This window comes from Procambarus clarkii, chromosome 46, assembly GCF_040958095.1.
Source record: "Procambarus clarkii isolate CNS0578487 chromosome 46, FALCON_Pclarkii_2.0, whole genome shotgun sequence".
NCBI lineage: Eukaryota > Metazoa > Arthropoda > Malacostraca > Decapoda > Cambaridae > Procambarus > Procambarus clarkii.
Window position 1 is genome coordinate 30218745 of NC_091195.1, and position 22155 is coordinate 30240899.

A 22155-nucleotide genomic window follows, 5' to 3' on the forward strand; every position below is an offset into this window, starting at 1 on the left:
CTATGGGCAACACATATGTACATGAGTATATATAGTGTAAGAACAGCAACAGGAGAATATTGAGAGGAGCTATTTTGGTGAGGGAGGTGACGTAATCGTAGCGTCGTCTGCTGTGTGATTTTTCATGCAGTGTATGGTGGCCACTGTACTGTTTGGACACAATACCGGCTTACTTGCATAGTTCTGGTAAATAAAACATGTACATAGGTATATAGAACATGTGTAATAAGAACTATAACAATATGGTGGGAGGAGCAATGTTGGCGAGTAAGATGTTGGAGTCAGGGAGACTGGCTGGGTGTGGCTGCTCTCACTCGAGGTGTTCTGAATGTGTTCATGGCCAAATGCTCCTATTGGCCCATACGAGGCAGCTGCTATTGGCCCATACGAGGCAGCTGCTATTGGCCCATACGAGGCAGCTGCTATTGGCCCATACGAGGCAGCTGCTATTGGCCCATACGAGGCAGCTGCTATTGGCCCATACGGGGCAGCTGCTATTGGCCCATACGAGGCAGCTGCTATTGACCCATACGAGGCAGCTGCTGTTGACCCATACGAGGCAGCTGCTGTTGGCCCATACGAGGCAGCTGCTGTTGGCCCATACGAGGCAGCTGCTGTTGGCCCATACGAGGCAGCTGCTATTGGCCCATACGGGGCAGCTGCTATTGGCCCATACGGGGCAGCTGCTATTGGCCCATACGGGGCAGCTGCTATTGGCCCATACGGGGCAGCTGCTATTGGCCCATACGGGGCAGCTGCTATTGGCCCATACGGGGCAGCTGCTATTGGCCCATACGGGGCAGCTGCTATTGGCCCATACAGGGCAGCTGCTATTGGCCCATACGGGGCAGCTGCTATTGGCCCATACGGGGCAGCTGCTATTGGCCCATACGGGGCAGCTGCTATTGGCCCATACGGGACAGCTGCTATTGGCCCATACGGGGCAGCTGCTATTGGCCCATACGGGGCAGCTGCTATTGGCCCATACGGGGCAGCTGCTATTGGCCCATACGGGGCAGCTGCTATTGGCCCATACGGGGCAGCTGCTATTGGCCCATACGGGGCAGCTGCTATTGGCCCATACGGGGCAGCTGCTATTGGCCCATACGGGGCAGCTGCTATTGGCCCATACAGGGGCAGCTGCTATTGGCCCAAACGGGGCAGCTGCTATTGGCCCATATGGGGCAGCTGCTATTGGCCCACACGAGGCAGCTGATATTGGCCCATACGGGGCAGCTGCTATTGGCCCATACGGGGCAGCTGCTATTGGCCCATACGGGGCAGCTGCTATTGGCCCATACGGGGCAGCTGCTATTGGCCCATACGGGGCAGCTGCTATTGGCCCATACGGGGCAGCTGCTATTGGCCCATACAGGGGCAGCTGCTATTGGCCCAAACGGGGCAGCTGCTATTGGCCCATATGGGGCAGCTGCTATTGGCCCACACGAGGCAGCTGATATTGGCCCATACGAAGCAGCTGTTACGCGGTGTTCTGAATGTGTTGATGGGCCCCAACTTCCGGACCCCATAGCAGCCAAAGTAAGTACAATTTCGACTTTTTTTTTTTACATACCCATACTGAGGGAAGGGTTTTTGACACTTTAAAAAGAAAAAAGAATTTTTTTCCAGAGAATTTATTTCCTGCGCACTGCAGGGGTGTCACATTTGGAGGCAACGCAGTTAAGGGGTTAAGGGCGGCCGCCACCAGCTGACTGTGTGAGTAGCTACGTCTTTGTGCCTTTACTCGCCATACAAGCTTAGATGTACAGTTATGGTGGACAAAACATGTAAAAACTTGCATATAAAGTCTGTATATAAAAGCAAAAACAGTATGGGGGGGAGGAGAATAGTGGCAAGTCAGGTGAGGTGAGGTGAGGGAGGGAGGGAGGGAGTGGCAGCCAGTGGCGAGCTGCCACTGGTTGGCTGGTGTGTGGCGGTCACTCCTCGTTACTTTTTGACTCATAATAGGAACTTAGTGGTTCGTTATGGTGAACAAAACATGCAGATACTTATATATAACCTGTGTATATAGTGTAATAGCCAACAAAGTATTTGTTCACTGTCTGATAAACATAATTGAATCAACAATATGCACACCATATTTTTTTGTACAGCGATGATTCACTCATTTTATTATATAAATATATCATACTACACACTTAATATTACAGCAAAAAAAAAAAACTACGAAAAATCACAGAGGCATTGAAATAATTAGGTAATTATCTCTTTGTGGCATCTCCGGCCTGACAGCTGGCGAGCTGTCTGGGATGCACACTGAGTCGGCGCCTGTCTTTTGCCAGACTTCCCCACCCTATGTCGGGCAATATATGCCACTTACGATTTTTTTATTATTTTCCCCATGATCAGTGAAAACAAATTAACAGGTTTAGAAGAAAAAATATATTTTTATTTTTTTGGTATGCGCCTGTGGGTGATACATGCTAAATAGCCAGGCGCCATTTAAGGGTTAAATGCCAGGGGCAAAAAACTTCATTACATGTAATAAATGAGCGAATATTTTGGCTGTGATCAAAAGTCATTCATAAAATGCAATCTGCTTGGTCATGTTTCTCATTTTTATAGGATAAAAAACCAATCTCTGCTATCTGATATACAGTTAAAAACCGTATGGATAAATATTCCATTTAATGTAGAATAAGATTTTTTTATACGATTTTAAGGACTGGATGGCCTGTCTCACCTGGCCCGGCCCAGCCTCTCCATTATGGCTAGCCATCCTGTCTCACCTGGCCCGGCCCAGCCTCTCCATCATGGCTAGCCATCCTGTCTCACCTGGCCCGGCCCAGCCTCTCCATTATGGCTAGCCATCCTGTCTCACCTGGCCTGGCCCAGCCTCTCCATTATGGCTAGCCATCCTGTCTCACCTGGCCCGGCCCAGCCTCTCCATTATGGCTAGCCATCCTGTCTCACCTGGCCCGGCCCAGCCTCTCCATTATGGCTAGCCATCCTGTCTCACCTGGCCCGGCCCAGCCTCTCCATTATGGCTAGCCATCCTGTCTCACCTGGGCAGCCCCAGCCTCTCCATTATGGCTAGCCATCCTGTCTCACCTGGCCCGGCCCAGCCTCTCCATTATGGCTAGCCATCCTGTCTCACCTGGCCAGGCCCAGCCTCTCCATTATGGCTAGCCATCCTGTCTCACCTGGCCCGGCCCAGCCTCTCCATTATGGCTAGCCATCCTGTCTCACCTGGGCAGCCCCAGCCTCTCCATTATGGCTAGCCATCCTGTCTCACCTGGCCCGGCCCAGCCTCTCCATTATGGCTAGCCATCCTGTCTCACCTGGCCAGGCCCAGCCTCTCCATTATGGCTAGCCATCCTGTCTCACCTGGCCCGGCCCAGCCTCTCCATTATGGCTAGCCATCCTGTCTCACCTGGCCCGGCCCAGCCTCTCCATTATGGCTAGCCATCCTGTCTCACCTGGCCCGGCCCAGCCTCTCCATTATGGCTAGCCATCCTGTCTCACCTGGCCAGACCCAGCCTCTCCATTATGGCTAGCCATCCTGTCTCACCTGGCCTGGCCCAGCCTCTCCATTATGGCTAGCCATCCTGTCTCACCTGGCCAGACCCAGCCTCTCCATTATGGCTAGCCATCCTGTCTCACCTGGCCAGACCCAGCCTCTCCATTATGGCTAGCCATCCTGTCTCACCTGGCCTGGCCCAGCCTCTCCATTATGGCTATCCATCCTGTCTCACCTGGCCAGGCCCAGCCTCTCCATTATGGCTAGCCATCCTGTCTCACCTGGCCAGGCCCAGCCTCTCCATTATGGCTATCCATCCTGTCTCACCTGGCCAGGCCCAGCCTCTCCATTATGGCTAGCCATCCTGTCTCACCTGGCCAGGCCCAGCCTCTCCATTATTTCCATCTAAAATAACTAAAATAATGAGGATACGTTGACGACAAAAATACAGCCTTCTAATGCCTGGACTTCTTAGATTAATATATACCAAAATTAGTACCATGATTCAGATTGAGGGAATGTATAGGGATGATCAAAACAAATCATCTGTTAGGCGATGTTTTCCTTATTTTCTTGGCCAAATAAACTATCCCTGCTCTCTCACATTAAATAAATTGGACAATTTTAGAAACAAAGCTTATTAACACTTTAAAAATAATTGGGAAGAGTTACAATTAAAACAGTGTAGGTGTGGAGAGCCTAGCCCTAGTGATCATGCACAGTGTATGTGTGGGGAGGTACCCGAGGCTTTCAACACCAGTCTAACCTAGCCCCAGTGATCATGCACAGTGTATGTGTGGGGAGGTACCCGAGGCTTTCAACACCAGTCTAACCTAGCCCCAGTGATCACGCACAGTGTGTGTGTGGGGAGGTACCCGAGGCTTTCAATACCTGTCTAACCTAGCCCCAGTGATCATGCACAGTGTATGTGTGGGGAGGTACCCGAGGCTTTCAATACCTGTCTAACCTACCTAGCCCCAGTGATCACGCACAGTTTGTGTGTGGGGAGGTACCCGAGGCTTTCAACACCTGTCTAACCTAGCCCAAGTGATCACATCTTCTGTTCACTTCTCAAGGTTTCCATCTATTCATCCCTCCAGAGTTATTAATTAGTCTGGATAGTCACACTATAAATGAAGTTATAATGCAAAAGTCAAAAACTTTAGAACACAAAAAAGATCAGCTTGCCTGATCAAATGGTTAGTGTGTGCAGCATATCTAGTCCATACTTGACAAGGCTAATATCATACCTCCTCTTGGAGTTGTTCCATCCTGCATTTATACATCTCCATGTGCTGTTGGTAGCCCCGTCCTTCTATCACCATTTCATCAAGCTGCACTTGGAGTTCGGCTATCAAATCATCCTTGATAAGCACCGAGGTTTCTAGGTTATCACGCAGCAGTGTCAGGTGATCAATGTGCTCTCTCAGGCCGTGCAGCTCATCTTCCGATAGAGATTTCTGTTCAGCGCTTTCCTAGAATGTAAGGCAAAGATATGAGCATTGAAATTGGCATCTCCAGTAAGGTATACATCTCGTGTTACAGCCAGGGTGCTCTAATGCCTAAATGGTCACAGCTGCAAGGATAGGAGGGAAGAAATGGAAGATCATGTGGTTGGCAGTGGAGAAAAGAGGTGGAAACCTTAACCCTTGAGTATGTACTTGGCTGGTTGAAAAGATTGTGTACACTCGCCTAACTATGCTTGCAGGGGGATTGAGCTTTAGCCCACTGATCACACCTCTCAACTTTCATCTGATTAGTTGCACAGGTTCCCAAGCATTTGCCGCCCCTATAACAACATCTTAAACTATGTATAAAGTCTATCCAAGTCATTTAAATTTGTTAAGTATTTTAACATTTTTCTTTCTGGTGGGAGCCCCTGGTGGCTCCCTTTTTTTTCAAGTTATCTCGCCGAGATGTCCTCCAATTACTAAATTGCATGATTCCTGGAGTTCAAATCAGCCTACAAGGGACCAGAGCCAGACCCTGCCCCCCCCCCCCCACCCTTTCCCGGCTGCACCACCCTTCAGTTCTTTAATCACTTAACTGCGCCAACCGAGTATTCTCAGTCGGGGGGAAACTGCCCCAACCGAGAAAAAACTGATTTTTCGGTACCAATTCTAAATGTGTACGAGGTTGGTTGTGTACGAAATGGACTCTTAGGACCTCCAGTGAGAGGCAGCCATCTTTGAAAAAATTCCCAGAATGCCCTAGGGCTGCTGGCTGGGTTAGTACTGAATGAGCAACCATGGGTGGCGCACGCGCCCCTGACTCCCAAACACCTGTCCAACTCGGTGTTGAAAGATAACGCTCTTTTGGTGAAATTCAAACCTTAGTGTTTGATGAACATAAGGGGTCATAATATTGGTGAAGCTAGGTGCAATAAGGACCTAACACAAAGGTCAGATGCAAGTGATACAGCACCTATGAGGACGATACAGCAAGCGTATCCAGTTGTAGCTCTGAGCGTCACCCTTGCAATCCTATGCTATCTCCAATTTATTTAGATGATACATAGATGAATTGTTTTCTGCATTCAGTGATGATGCATCTGATACAAGTAGCATAGATGAACAGTTTTAGCGGCTTCCATGGTGGTGTTTTCCATAGATATTTGCAAGAATACCTGAATCTCTTCTAACTGACACACACTCTTTGAGGCAAGCTGAATCTGTTCCTGTGTGGGACCATACAAAGTGATCTTTTTAAGACTACCTTACAAATTTATCTTTTCCTATAATCTTTTCAATACTACCTTATGCTTTACAAGCTTGGCTACATACAACCTACAAGTACTAAAGCCAAGGATGTACATGAGTGCGTTATTTGCAAGCACACAGAATGAAGAAACAGGAAGCGAAAATTTATCTGTACCTGGTGCACTGAGAGCGAAGTCGCGCTGTGTACCATGGACTTCTTCGTTGATTATTACTCACTTCCGAAGTACTGTGTAATACTGTGTGTTACTGTGTAAATAGTGTGTGAAACTGTACATATTGTAATTTTAGTGAATTTTTAACAAGTAATATTATGACAATAAATATTTATTGTGGACACATTACTGACATGTATCACAGTTCCAAATAACATTATGAACGTTCTACTGTATACATATTGTAAAGGACACAAATATGCGTCATATACGATAAAAAAAAATAAAACCGCATTGGAAATACACAAAACAAATAATTGAAAATGTATGTGTGGCAACACCCGGTGCTTGAATGGCCCGCTCGACCATATCTGGGCGATTCACGCACGGGCGACCAGGCCCTGATGACGTCACAGCGCACCTTGTCCACGTTCCCACAGCCAAAGTAAGTGGAATTTGGTACTGTATTTTTACATAGGGAAGGGAATTTATCATTTTACGAAGAAAAAATAATTTTTTGGGAACACTTTATTTCATGCGCACAGGGGAAATTTCACAATAAACTCGGCGCAGCACGGTGGTTAACCCTTGTATGGCGCCTGGCTATTTAGCATGTGTCACCCACAGGCACATAAAAAAATAAAAATATTTTTTCATCTAAACTTCTTTGTGTTCACTGATCATGGGAAAAATAATAAAAAAATCGTAAGTGGCATATATTGCCCGCTATAGGGTTGGGAAGTCTGGCAAAAAACAGGCGCCGACTCAGCGTGCGTCCCAGACGGTCTGTTGCTCCCAGCTGTCAGGCCGGAGTTGCTACAGATAATTACCTAATTATTTCAATGTCTGATTTTTCGTAGTTTTTTGCTGTAATATTATTCAATAGTGTGTAGTGTGATATATTTATATAATAAAACTAGCAGTACCCGGCCACGCGTTGCTGTGGCTCACCTTCCCTGTCCCCCAATCCTCCCCACCATTCCCCTCCTCACCCGTCTTTTTGGTCTCCCAACCATTCCCCACTCCACCGTCCTCTCGTCCTCCCCACCATTCCCCTCCTCACCCGTCTTTTTGGTCTCCCAACCATTCCCCACTCCACCGTCCTCTCGTCCTCCCCACCATTCCCCACTCCACCATCACCTCTTTCTTCCCACCATGCCCCACTCCCCTGTCCCTTTGTTCTCCCCACCATTCTCCCATCCCTTTTTCCCCACCATCCCAAATTCCCCCGTCCCCTCGTCCTTTCCCACCATTACCCCCTCCCTTGTCCCCTCGTCCTCCTACACCATCTCTCACTTCCGTCCCCTCGTCATCCCCACCCTTCCCCCACTCCCTCGTCTGATGCCTTCCCAAATTGTCTGAAGTTCCCCGGAGCTACCTCGCCACAGATAAGGAAAACAGGGAAGGAACCGGGAGGCGGATGCCACGCACCCTAACCTAAAAACCAAGACCACAGACAAAACAAAGACCAAAATGAGAAGAAAATAGACCACCCAGGCCAACTACCAGGACGGCACCAGAACTCAAGAGCAGGCCAGAGGGGAACAACGCCCAGAACAGCAAGTGGAACAGAGCAGAAGGAACCGCAACTCCAAACGCAAGCAGGAGCGGCTCCGCCAGCACCACCCAATACGAGGTGACAGGACACGAGCCCAGACGACGGACCCGGAACAACCCCGAAGGGAAGACAAGCCAACCCCATCAAAGACCGAAGGACCCTTCGCAGTGATAGGAAAACCGGAAGGACCGCCAGGAAAACCACACACTGCCACCGAGACGAAAAACGCAGGTGGGAGACCAATAAGGAACCCACCAGAGCCGACACAAACAACGAGAAACTAGCACCACGAACGAAGGCGCAAAAAGCGAATTGAAAAACTGCGACCCCGCAACCCAAAGGAGCAAGATAACCAGCTCCAGCAGGGAAGAAAGACGCACGCGTTCCAGAGGCAACCAAGAGAACTACCCAGGACGTGAACCGCAGGAAAGCAAACACCCGTACCGAAAAAGGCACAAAGAAAAACCGGAGCCAGGACCGGAGCCCAGCAAACCCGGTTCCAAGAAAAGGAACCAGAAAGGCAGGAGCAGCAGACCAAAAGTCCACAATCCCCCACAGACAGCGCAACACCAAAGCCTGCAGGAAGTCACACAGAAAATGGCAGGAACTCAGTACCAAAACAGAACACCGGAGAAGTTCAAAAGCGGGGAACTGAACATGGACAGAGGCCCACCTGAACACCAAACAGGATAGGCCAGAAGCACTGACCCAGATACACAAATAGGTGGAGCATGGGAGGAGGAAAAATGGGAATAGGTAAGGAAAACCCTGAATACGGCCCAAGGAGCGACCGGGAAGTAAGGCACACGACCAACCACAAAATGTGTAGAGGGCGTACATACCTGATGGACCTCATGGACAGCAGGGTGCAGTCAGGCACCGAAGTTAGGCAAGGAATGAGTGTCCCGAGAGGGAAAAGACCCAGGTGTCGACAACGAAAACCAAAAGCGCCGAAATGCAGGGCAGAGCCCCACAGGACAACAAAGAACAAAAGACAGGGACAAAAGTCACTGAAGACCCACGCAAAGTGACCAAACACACCAGACCAAACACCCCTTTTAGGAGCCATCGACTCAATCCCGCCAAGCGGGGAAGAGTAAACAAGGATGAAGCAGTGAACAAGGGTGGTGGAGTGAGCAGATTATCCCAATAAGATACTTGCTCCAAATGCATTAGCCTAACGAGAAAAGCAAAGCTCTACGGAGGACCAATCATGGAACTCAAACCGTTCCAAACTTCCAGTGAATATGCCTGCCAACCCTTTGAGAATGGCGAGGTATTGCCCGAACATAGAAGCAGCAAAGTAGCGAATAATAACTAGTCGACCTGCAAGTGTGGTCTAGAACAGACACTTGCGAGAAACCGTACCGACTCCCAGTGTGCTGAACTCGCACCATTGCCCGCCAAAAATAACACCCACATACCACTGTATACGCAATAAAACATATGTAGCCTCCGAGTGGTTGTGTTTATTGTCACCAATCTCCACGAAACAATAGAACTGGGACAGAGGCACACGCCACCCTTGCAGCACATTTTAGACACGAAACAATGAGCATAAAAGGGATAAGTGTAGAATCAGGAAAGATCCGAGGAATGACCGGCATGTTAACAGGTTCGGTGATTTGCAGAACCAATTACCGCGTAACGCAGTGGTGGGGCCCCACGATTTGTGCAAACGTGAGTTGGACATGTATATGAGCGGGAATGGTTGGGAAGAAATAGGAGCTGCCTCATACGGGCCAATAGGCCCTCTGCAGTTCCTTTGGTCTTATGTCCGTATGGTCGTATGCACAAGGGGACACAGGAGGAAGCCGAGTACCCAAAGGAGCCACAGACATGAAAAAGAACCCGATCAATGTCAGAGGGGGAAAGGAAGCAGAAAGCACTAAGAAGCTATGTGGTGGAAGCAGACTCCACCCACAGGAGCAACCGTAGAGAATACAGAGCCCAGGAGGCTCAGGAAATTGCACAACTGTCAACTGACAGGAGGCAGGGCCCAAGAGCCAGAGCTCAACCCCTGAAAGCACAACTAGGCAAGCTCCCCACCAAAAAGTGAGAACCAGCCCATGGTCAACAGAAGCGCCAGACATGACAACCTCACCTGTAGAGCAGACACACGACTGTGCCACAACACAGGAGAGCCAAGTAACATACCAGGAGAGTGCTAATGGTGTGCCCGAAAGCCAAGCATACTCGAGGCAGTAGGCATGGAATGTACCATTACCTGAATAAAATTCGGACGACGAAGGAGAAATACGTCCAGAGGCCCGTGCCCCGCAGAAGACAGCAGGACAAAGGGGGAGGAAGCGGCGCGACGCCGAGCCATCCCACACCCGGAAGCAGAGGAAGAATGAAGTGACACCCCCAGACATAAACCCAGAACACCCTCAGCATCCAGAGGGCCACAACCGGAGGGAGAAAACAAGCAAGAAGCCGTGGAAAAACCACAAGAAATGACGCGAACACACGAGCATACTGCCCATAAACAAAACACACACCGCGGCCCCAGCACACGAGGTATGAATGCACCACCCGTCTACCGGGAGGCGTGGCTCGTACACCAGGCGGACACACATATCGTACACACAACGTAAACACACATCATTAAGCATGCCTTCCTGGTGTTTGTATGAAGACGAAGAACGCCGAAATTGGAAGTAGAGACGACATGAAAACAAAACCAGGCGAAAACGAAGCAAAAGAATACAGATGACAGAAGGTAACCAACGAGCCCGACAAAAGACCAGAGGGAAACCTCATCGAAAATCAACAGACGTTCCAATAATATTGGAAGGTACGAAGAGCCTCGCGAACCAACGAGAACCACAACAAGCACCCCTGAGCAAGGGACACACAGGGACAACGATACGAAGTGGTTTAGGCATTTTATGTACAAGGCAATACATAAATCCATCAACACGTGTTTCACACCGTGTACGAATGTACCTTACCTGAACAAACTTTTTTTTTTTTTGGAACATTATCGCAACATACGAGCGAAAAGGGTAAGGAAAAGGGGGCAAAACACACCCCCAGGAACGACGGGACCGACGAACCCAAAGGAACACGGAACCTAACCCAGGGAGGGGTATACCCGAAAACAACAGGAACACAGAAGGGAAGGAACAACCCCACTAAGGAACTGCCAGCCCCTCACCAAAGGTACAAGGACCCAAGAGGGGCAAACGGGGCCGAGGCCCCCCAGGCAACCCCTCCCTAACCCCGGGAACCTCGACGGCATGACCCGGGGCCGAGCCGCACTCCCAAAGCCCCAGCTTGACAAGGAAAAACCGGGGCAGCCATGCAAACACTAAGGAAGGGAGCCCACTGGTCAGACCCATACGGCACAGCTGGAGGAACCGACTCGAATGCCTCCGCCGCCACCCCGGAAGAGGAAACCCCCGAGACCGCCCGAGTCTCAACCCAACCAGACCCCGCCCCAACCCCGAAACCCTCCTGTGGTTTGGAGCAGGAAGCAAGGGAAGAAGTGTGTAGAACAGAAGGGGAAGGACATGGAGCGGAAGGAGCCAGAGCCGAAGAGACCCACACCCCCAAGTCCGGACCCCAACCACCAAAACGGTGCAGCCTCGGGGCATCCGGGGCCGCAAACAACCAAGAGCGTCGCAGCAATCTACAACCAGCAAGGAACACCGCAGCCACCTGCACCCGATTAACATGACTAGTGGCCTGGGTGAAAAGGAGCACGTACCGACAACACTCGCCGTACGACTCTGGGTCACAAAAACAATGACCCAACAGGCAGCATGGTGGAGACACAATCAGCGAGTGTCACCCTGAGACAAGGGGACAGATCAACCGACAAACTCGCAGGACGCGAGAGGGACTCCGGGGACACACCTATAGGACCACGGAGCCCCTGTGGGGTTTTCCAGGGCCCTTAGCCGTTGGTACACCTTAAGGGAAGCCCAAGCAGGATACCGCAAACCGGCGCCCAATACTACCAACAAACTGCTAAAGCTGAACCCCCGGGACGTGTCCACTCACGGGGACCAAGCGGGGAGTACCACCAACAGAAGGAATCGAAAGAAATCACCTAGAACAGGAATGGGGGACCACAAAGGAAGACCCCCACCAGACAAAAAAGAAAAACCCTGCAAGAGGACAACATACCCAGGCGGAACAGAGCCGGCCGCTGTTATGGTGAAAACTAGCTGTGCAGTACCCCACGCCCCTACCACTGACGAAAACTACCACCTACCCAGAGACAAACCAGGGCAACAAACCCCCAGCCGACTCCAAGGGCGGCCCAGTATCGAGCAGTAGAGGACACAGCGGAGGTAGAACCCAAGGTGACTTGTGGAAGGTGGCCCCAAGCCCCAAGGGCAGTACTTACAGGGCACCTAGGGAAGATAGCCCTAGGCGCATGCAGCCCGAGTACCGTGGAATCATACTCCTGGCTCACACCCCACCGGTAGAGACAGTCCACACCACAGGGCACAGAACTGAAACAAAACCAGAGCCAGAGGCACTCAACCAGCCAGTAATCCCATCAGCCAAGAACTGCCAATGGGATCGCCGGCGTGGAGGGTCTGGGGCTCCCCTTTCCTGGGGAGGGGGTGGGGGGTTGCGAAGACGGTGGCGCAGCGATGTGATGACGTCATGCTAGTTAGATAATTTTGTTTGGGGAGTTCTGTCCACTCGTTCGGCTTTCAGTAGCAATATTTTTACCAGAATAGGGGTTTGTTTTGGGGTGCCTATCCCGGTCGATGGCAGACATAGAATGCTCCCAATGGGGTTTCAAGGGGGTTTCTATAGGCCATTGCTCCTCGTGCCTCTCTGAGGGGGCCAGGTCCTGGCTCGTGGTTCCCGGTAGGCAAGAACTCTTAATACTTTGACTGATGCCAGAAAGTTATACATATCCATTCAGCCTAGATAGCTCCGGGAAGCCGACGGGGCTCCCCCCAGAAACACAGTTTTTCAGAAAAAGTATATTTACCATCACAAACGTGATATCTATATAGTATGTATATAAAAACCTGGACGGATGCAAATGGAACGTTGTGTGAAAATTTCAAAGCAATTGGTGAAGAACTTTCAGAGATTAGCGATTTTGAACAAACGAACATTTCCATTTTTATTTATATAGATGAGTGAATCATCACTTTATTCAAAAATATGGTGTGCATATTGTTGATTCAATTATGTTCATCAAACAGTGAACAAATACTTTGTAGGTTATTATACTATATACATAGGTTATATATAAGTATCTGCACGTTTTGTTCACCATAACAAACCACTAAGTTGCTATTATGAGTCAAAAAGTAACGAGGAGTGACCGCCACACACCAGCCAGCCACTCGCTCACTCAACACCTCACTCGCCCACATTCTCCTCCCACCATAGTTTTTTGCTTTTATTCACTATATACAGACGTTATATATAAGTATCTACATTTGTTTTCACCATAGCAAACCACTAAGCTGGTATGGTGAGTGTAGTCAATAGAAGGTGGCCACACAAGCAGAAGACAACACCACCACCCTCTCTCCCACAGCATTACTCCTCCCTCCATAGAGCACAGCGCTAAATATCACCACAATCCTGCTATTATCAGAACCCTGGTCAGTTTTATCACAGTCAGGGGTCTTCTGTAATAATATCGCTAAAAAATAGCAAGAACATGTATATTATGGCATTTTTAGGCGATGCTGTGGTCACAAGCTGAACAGCAGTGCTGTGAGCTCATGCTGCGTGCGTCAGGCTTGGTGTCTCACTCGATACCGAGGCCCCTCGCACCCAGGAATTTGGCCCAGTATATTTTAAAAAATGACGTCTGTTTACAAGAGCCCTGATGAAGGTGCAGTGAACCGAACCCCGTGTATCCGCAGGCCGTTTAAATCTTGCCCGTTACTCCAAAGCATCATATGATGCCGAGCGCAATTTACTGCAAGTCACTCAAAGCATCATATAATGTCTTGCGCAACTAAAGGGTTAATGGTGAAGGACCGCTGGACGTTGAAAGGCAGGGTGTCAGGGAGTCTTCGGGGCTCGCCCAGAAAATGGCGCTTCATTACATTCAATGCTGGTTATCCGAGGGGAAGCCCCGTCGGCTCCCTGAAGCCAACTACTCACAGGTAAAGATAGGGACTTACCCAAGAGGGGAAAGCACAGCAGGTCTAAAGATGAAGATGAGACAGCAAGCCAGGACAAACGTCCCAAAGCAACACAAGGCCCGAGAGGGCCCGGAACGTTCACAAGATACATGGCGACCAGGACATTGTGTGACCTCCAAATTCCACGTGCACGAGTGTCGACCCAAGGCGTTCCCAAAGACAGCAGATAGAACAACCTCATTGCACAAATGGGCGCGAGGGTAGATTGCAGGCTGGCTAGACTACAACACTGTGGTCAACCCGAGACACACGAGCCCTGGAACAGGGCACCAGCAAAACCGGATCCAACCAGAGCACGTCCACTGTCACCAAACCAGTGGCCCGCAGGTATCGATGCAAAGCCACCAACGGACATAACACACGATGCACCCCGGTCGAACCAACCAAGCATCCACAACCAATTGGCCCCTCCAGAAGCCAGCCATCTCATTCTTAGTCAGGAAAGACGGAGAGGGCTGCAAACAAACAAAACTACCTCAGGACCAAAAGAGTAAAACTCCCGACGACGGAGAAGAGTATGAAGCTTCCCAACCTGACCCCAAAGAGGCCAAAGCCAACAAAAACGAGGCTTTCATGAAACAATCCTGAGCCGAAGGGGTCACTACAAACCGATTTGAGGAGAGAAGAGAACACCTGGCTCAAAGACCAAGAAGGCTCAGGTGGCACATGAGCAAGCCTGAGGTGAAAAATCGCACGACAGGCTTGCAGAGCTGAGCAGAAGTGACATCCATCCAGAATGCAAGCTGCAGCAGCTCTGCCAATGCCGCACTTTAACACTATCGCGTGCCGGGCATGCGAACCGCCAACTTAAAGAGGTCACGCCCCCGCGTGCTGGTAAGCATGCGGTGATTAAAATGTGTATACTTGGTTCAGTTTTCTCACCTTAATTCTCGTACCATGTCATTCGTTTTGGTATCATTGTGTTCGCAATAGAATTCCCTACAGGTGTATATGCATTTAATGTCCAAAAGGCTGACGTGACTCCCAACAGCAAAGCCTAAAGTCAGCAAAAGTTACCCGTGAGCGCACAAAATCGGTAAAATGTGTTTACTCATTTCAGTTTTCCCACCTTAATTATCATGCTACGTCGTTTGTTTTGGTATCATTGTGTTCACAATTAAATTCCCTGCAGGTGTATATGCATATGTACAAAAGCCTGGCGTGATTTCCCGCAGGAAAGCCTAAAGTTACCCGTAAAACGAGCACCAATTGGCACACCGCAACCTAATGTGTATACTCGTTCAGTTTGACAACATCAATTTTCATGTTTCGTCTTTCATTTTGGTATCAAATTGTTCACAATATAAAGGCGCATATTTTAAAATTAGTCCCATAATAATAGAGCAATAACTGGAATTTTAACATTTTAATTTTGCATGCTCATCATCACAAAATTATTTATATCTTTCCAGTGTTCCGACATAAATTTTTGTGTTACATCTTTCATTTTGGTATCAAATTGTTCGCAATGTAAAGGCACGCATTTTAAAACTAGTCCCAAAATAATAAAACAATAAATACAATTTTAACAAATATTTTAAAATTTAAACCAAAAACATTTATAATCTTTCAAATGTTCTGACAACAGGTTTCGTGTTACATCTTTCATTTTGATATCAAATTGTGCGCACTCTAAGAGCGCTTATTTTAAAACTATTCCAAAGTCGATCGGATAAAAATTAATTTTATACAAATATTTTTGTATTGGACGCGAGCGCTGTCCACAGCTAGGACTCGAGAGAAAAGAAGTGGAGGTGAGCGTCGTCCACGGCACTCGATACTGTTAAGAAGCGACAGTATTCGGCATTAGATGCCAGTCCACAAAAATCCAAGAAAAGAAGGACAAAACAACATTAATCGACTCAGACATCACCCTATGAAGGAAAAAGAAGACCGCAGGTGGGACAGCATCAAGGAAGCCACCTGATCACCATACAAGGGGAATGGCACCACGTATAATGGAAAACGCCGTGAGAGGTCCACCTTCCTCATCTTCAAAGGAGTGGAGGTATATGTGAGGAGTCAGATTGATCACACATCAAGGAGAGGTAAAAGCAATTAAAACAGGTTTGGCACGCCCAAACTAATGTTGCTGCCAAGGGGGCCACAAAGGGCAACTCTGAGAAGTGTTATCCAAGGTTCTTGTTAATAGGCAAAACGTGTGGAAAGAAGATTCCTATTTAATCTGGATATGACACCAATGGCGACGCTGGGTGTAGTGGCTATGGCTGTGACTGGCAGATTAGCTAATAGGTGGAACAGAAGAAGCGAGGTTATTCTTGTGGGAGCCAGTCCTTGTCTGTTTGTGGCAGCAATGACAACAAGTCAAGCCTGATGTTATTGTTGAGTAGTCAGGAGTGTGAGAATAAGAATATTAAGTGTGAAATGTTGTAGTGATGATTCAGAGTTAGGGATATATTTCTGTGGTGACAAGTTATGTATGGTAACCAGATAGGTCCAGTGCAGGTATTGGAAAGGGGTAGCCAAATAAGAGTATTTGGATTTAATACAAAATTTAACTTCAATGTTAATGGAATATATTTATACAATAAATTATAAAAACCTGATGTGATTACCCCCCCCTTTCTTGTTTTCTCACATGTGTCCGATGCAAACCTACTAGTACATCTTAAGAGATTAGATGTAGAATATAGAGTATTTTGTAAGTATTGATAAAGTGGATAAAAAGTGACCATTTGAGAGTGAATAAAAAGAATGTGACATAACTACAGTATCTCCATACATGAATTCACATGCAAATGACAAATCTGAAGTAATTGATGAGGCCTTTCAGTTCAATTATAGATTTGGAGGCATAGCCCAGGTGTTGGAGCATTATCTAAACCAAATGTCAGATGACGTGCTCAACACATCTCGCAAACATCACAATCATAACTCGCAAACATAATAACAGCATTTAGAAATAAAGAGTAGGGAATTATTCAGGACCTTATGTAACACACACGTCAGACCAACCCTGAAATATGCAGTGCTATGTGAAGTCCGGATCTAGTCAAACACAAGACAAAGTTCAGTGGTATGGCACTAGACAAGTCTCAGAACTTAAAAGATAGGGGTTATGAGGAAAGGCTACAGGAAAGGCTACCCACAGGCGCATAAAAAAAATTCTTCCTAACCTGTTAATTTGTGTTCACTGATCATGGGAAAAATAATAAAAAAATCGTAAGTGGCATATATTGCCCGCTATAGGGCGGGGAAGTCTGGCAAAAAACAGGCGCTGACTCAGCATGCGTCCCAGGCGGTCTGTTGATCGCCAGCTGTCAGGCCGGAGTTGCCACAAAGAGATAATTACCTAATTATTTCAACGTCTCTGATTTTTCGTAGTTTTTTTGCTGTAATATTATTCAATAGTGTGTAGTTTGATATATTTATATAATAAAATGAGTGAATCATCGCTGTACTCAAAAATATGGTGTGCATACAGTATTGTTGATTCAATTATGTTCATCAATCAGTGAACAAATACTGTCGGTTATTACACTATATACACAGGTTATATATAAGTATCTGCATGTTTTGTTCACCATAACGAACCACAAAGTTGCTATTATGAGTCAAAAAGTAACGAGGAGTGACCGCCATGTACCAGCCAGCCTCTCACGCCCTCCCTCACGTCACCTGACTCACCTACATTCTCCTCCCACAATACTGTTTTTGCTTTTATTCACTATATATAGACGCTATATATAAGTATCTACATTCGTGTTCAACATAACGAACCACTAAGTTGGTATGCTCAGTGGCAGTGGCAGGCAACCAGGTGGCAGCCCGCCACTGCCTGCCACTCCCTCCGTCACCTCACCTGACTTACCACCATTCTCCACCTACCATACTGTTTTTGCTTTTATATACAGACGTTATATATAAATATTTACATGTTTTGTTCACCATAACTGTACATCTAAGCTTGTATGGTGAGTAAAGGCACAAAGACGTAGGACCTCACACAGTCAGCTGATGGCTGCTGCCCTCAAGGCCAGACGCACTAATATTTCTCCTCCAACAATACTGTTTGTGGTGTTATTACACTATATACACACATTATATATAAATATCTACCTGTTTTATTCACCATACTTGTACAAGTAAACTGGTATGGTGCCCAAAGACCATCGTGGTAACCAGTAAACAACAGCGTCGTCTGCACAGTGGCATCGTGCAGACGACGCAATCGCCTTCACCAAAATGGCGGCTCCCAACCTACTCCTCTTGCTGTTTATACCCTCTATACACATGTTATATATAAGTATCTACATTTGTGTTCACCAGAGCGAACCACTAAGCTGGTATGGCGAATGCAGTCAATAAAAGGTGGCCACACACAGTCAGAAGACATCGCCACCACCCTCCCTCCCACGGTCAAATGCTAGAGAGGACGCAAACACAGTGGCCTCCTTACCAGAGCCTCAGATATTAACACCAAGTAAAGCATCCAGCACTTCCACTAACACGATAACATCATTTATATTTGCCAACATCCAGGGTATAAAAACACGCAAATCCAACAAAGTTCACTTTATAGATGGTCTCCTTCATGAGGCAAATGCAGTGTTTGCAGCCCTAACGGAAACTCACACAAAAGATTACCTTGATGGTGAAATATGGATCTCAGAATACAATCTCTTCAGATGTGATAGGAAACACCGGTTTCAGGGTGGGGTCAGCCTCTACATCAAAGACACACTCATCTGTACTCAGCTGCTAAACACCTCAAATGATATGGTGGAAGTGCTGATAGTCAAAATAGAGATCCTAAATGTAGTTGTTGTCCTTGTATATAAGTCACCGGAGGCAAACCCTCAGCAGTTTAAAGACCAACTAATGAAAATAGAGCACTGCTTGGAAAACCTCGCAAATCCAGCTCCAAACATCATCCTGCTTGGGGACTTCAACCTACGGCACCTGAAATGGAAGCACCTGGCTAATACAGTAATATCAGAAAGAATACCAGGAAGTAGTCTAAATGAACAGGCACATGCAAATGACCTGCTACGGATGTGCGACAGGTTTGCCTTAAACCAGCAAATATTAGAACCAACTAGGAAGGAGAACACGCTGGACCTCATTTTCACTAATAATGATGAGTTGATCGGGAACATAATGATTACAAATACCTGTTACTCAGATCACAACTTAATTGAAGTTCTGACAACCATGGGGAATGGACCTTCAAAACCAGTCCAGATTCCCGGTGGAGGAGATTTCAGCAAATTCAACTTCAATAATAAACAGATAAACTGGGAGCAAATAAACCAGGACTTCACAGAAATAAACTGGGAAGAACAGCTAGAAAATGCAAACCTGAACCAGTGCCTGGAAAAAATAAGCTCAGTAGCACTAGAAATATGTTCAAACCGCATACCCCTAAGAAAAAAGAGAGAGATGCAGATTGGAACGGGAACGTCGTTCCCTATGTAGGCGACGAAAACGAATCGCGGAACAACTTGAGAGTCGCACCCTATCTCAAGAACGGCGAAGAAGGTTAGGTAGAGAAATAGAAACAATTGAACTCAAGCTACAAGAATCATACAAAACCCAGGAGAGGCAAAGAGAGCAAAAGGCCATCAGTGAAATAGAGAGAAATCCGAAATATTTTTTCTCCTATGCAAAATCAAGATCAAAAACCACATCTAGTATCGGGCCCCTGCGAAAGGGAGATGGAACTTTCACCGATGACAACAAAGAAATGAGCGAGTTACTGAGGAAGCAGTACGACTCTGTTTTCAGCGAGCCATTAAATGCACTAAAGATTGATAACCCAAATGAATTTTTCATGGATATGATACCAACATCAAATCATATATCAGACGTCACCCTATCCCCACTAGATTTTGAAGAAGCCATAAACAGTATGCCTATGCACTCTGCACCAGGCCCGGATTCTTGGAACTCCATATTCATCAAGAACTGTAAAAAACCACTATTGCAGGCCCTTCACATTCTGTGGAGACAAAGCCTAGATACTGGCGTTATCCCTGACATACTAAAAACAGCAGAGATAGCACCACTCCATAAAGGAGGAAATAAGGCAGAGGCAAAAAAATTACAGACCGATAGCACTAACATCGCACATCATAAAAAATTTTGAGAGAGTGCTAAGAAGTAAGATCACAAAATACATGGAATCACAGCATCTCCATAACCCCGGACAACATGGTTTCAGAACAGGGCGCTCTTGCCTGTCGCAGTTGCTGGACCACTATGATATGGCATTAGATGCTATGGAAGACAAACAAAATGCTGATGTAATTTACACAGATTTTGCAAAAGCCTTTGATAAATGTGACCATGGTGTTATTGCACATAAAATGCGTTCAAGAGGAATTACCGGGACAATAGGCAGATGGATCTACAATTTCCTGACCAACAGAACCCAATGTGTAATAGTCAACAAAATAAAAAAAAATAAGAAATAGAAGAAAAAAATAAGAATAGAAGAAAAACAGAATGCTGATATGATATACACGGACTTCGCAAAGGCTTTCAATAAATGTGACCATGGCGTGATAGCACACAAAATGAAGTCAATGGGAATAACTGGTAAAGTAGGACGCTGGATACTCAGTTTTCTGTCAAACAGGACTCAGCGAGTAAACAGAACCCAATGTGTAATAGTCAACAAAATAAAATCCAGCCCATCAGCCGTGAAGAGCTCGGTCCCCCAGGGTACTGTGCTTGCTCCAGTACTTTTTCTCATCCTCATATCGGACATAGACCAGAACACAACCTATAGCACTGTATCATCCTTTGCAGATGACACTAGGATTTTCATGAGAGTTGGCAACATAGAGGACACGGCAAACCTCCAATCAGATGTAGATCAGGTCTTTCTATGGGCTACAGAAAATAATATGGTGTTTAACGAGTATAAGTTCCAGCTCATGCGCTATGGAAAAATTGAAAATATAAAAACAGAAACCACGTACAAAACTCAGGCAAATATAACATAGAACGAAAAGGCAATGTAAAGGATCTGGGTGTACTCATGTCGGAAGACCTTACCTTTAAAGAACACAATAAAGTAGCCGTCACAACTGCAAGAAAAATGACAGGTTGGATAACAAGAACTTTTCACACTAGAGATGCTATACCGATGATGATACTTTTCAAAACGCTTGTGCTCTCTAGAGTGGAGTACTGCTGCACAATGACAGCCCCTTTCAAAGCTGGAGAAATTGCTGACCTGGAGAGCGTGCAGAGATCCTTTACTGCTAGAATCCACTCAGTAAAACATCTAAATTACTGGGACCGACTAAAGAGCCTAAATCTGTACTCCCTTGAGCGCAGGCGGGAGAGATACATAATAATTTACACGTGGAAAATAATTGAGGGGCTGGTCCCAAACCTGCACACAGAAATAACATCACATGAGACCAGGAGGCATGGCAGGATGTGCAGAATACCCCGTTGAAAAGCAGAGGTGCAACAGGTACTCTGAGAGAGTACTCTATCAACATCAGAGGCCCGAGACTGTTCAATACGCTTCCACTATACATAAGGGGCATAACTGGCCGACCCCTCACAGTGTTCAGGAGAGAACTGGATAAGCACCTCCAAAGGATACCTGATCAACCAGGCTGTGACCTTGGCTGTGACCAACCAGGCCTCATACGTCAGGCTGCGAGCAGCCGCGTCCAACAGCCTAGTTGATCAGTCCAGCAACCAGGAGGCCTGGTCGACGACCGGGCCGCGGGGACACTAAGCCCCGGAAGCACCTCAAGGTAACCTCAAGGTAGCATTACTCCTCCCTCCATGGCGCACAGAGCTAAATATCACCACAATCCTGCTATTATCAGAACCCTGGTCAGTTTTATCACAGTCAGGGGTCTTCTGTAATAATATCATCGCTACATAATAGCATGAACAAGTATATTATGGCATTTTTAGGCAATGCTGTGGTCACAAGCTGAACAGCAGTGCTGCGAGCTCATGCTGCATGCGTCAGACTTGGTAGCTCACTCAATACTGAGGCCCTTAACACCCGGGAGTTTGGCCCACGATTTTTAAAAAAAATGGCGTCTGTTTACAAGAGCCCTGATAAAGGTGTGGTGAATCCCGTGTATCCGCGGGCCGTTTAAATCTT

At 47.1% G+C, this 22155-nt stretch overlaps 1 protein-coding gene across 1 annotated transcript in view; it reads right to left on the reverse strand.

Moving 5' to 3' along the window:
• Positions 1-22155, reverse strand: part of LOC123770547 (hyaluronan mediated motility receptor) — a 188038-nt gene that overhangs the window by 127256 nt on the left and 38627 nt on the right. The window contains exon 8 of the mRNA XM_045762557.2: positions 4732-4956. Within this exon, the coding sequence (XP_045618513.2) occupies positions 4732-4956 (225 nt within the window). The remainder of the gene's footprint in view (positions 1-4731; positions 4957-22155) is intronic.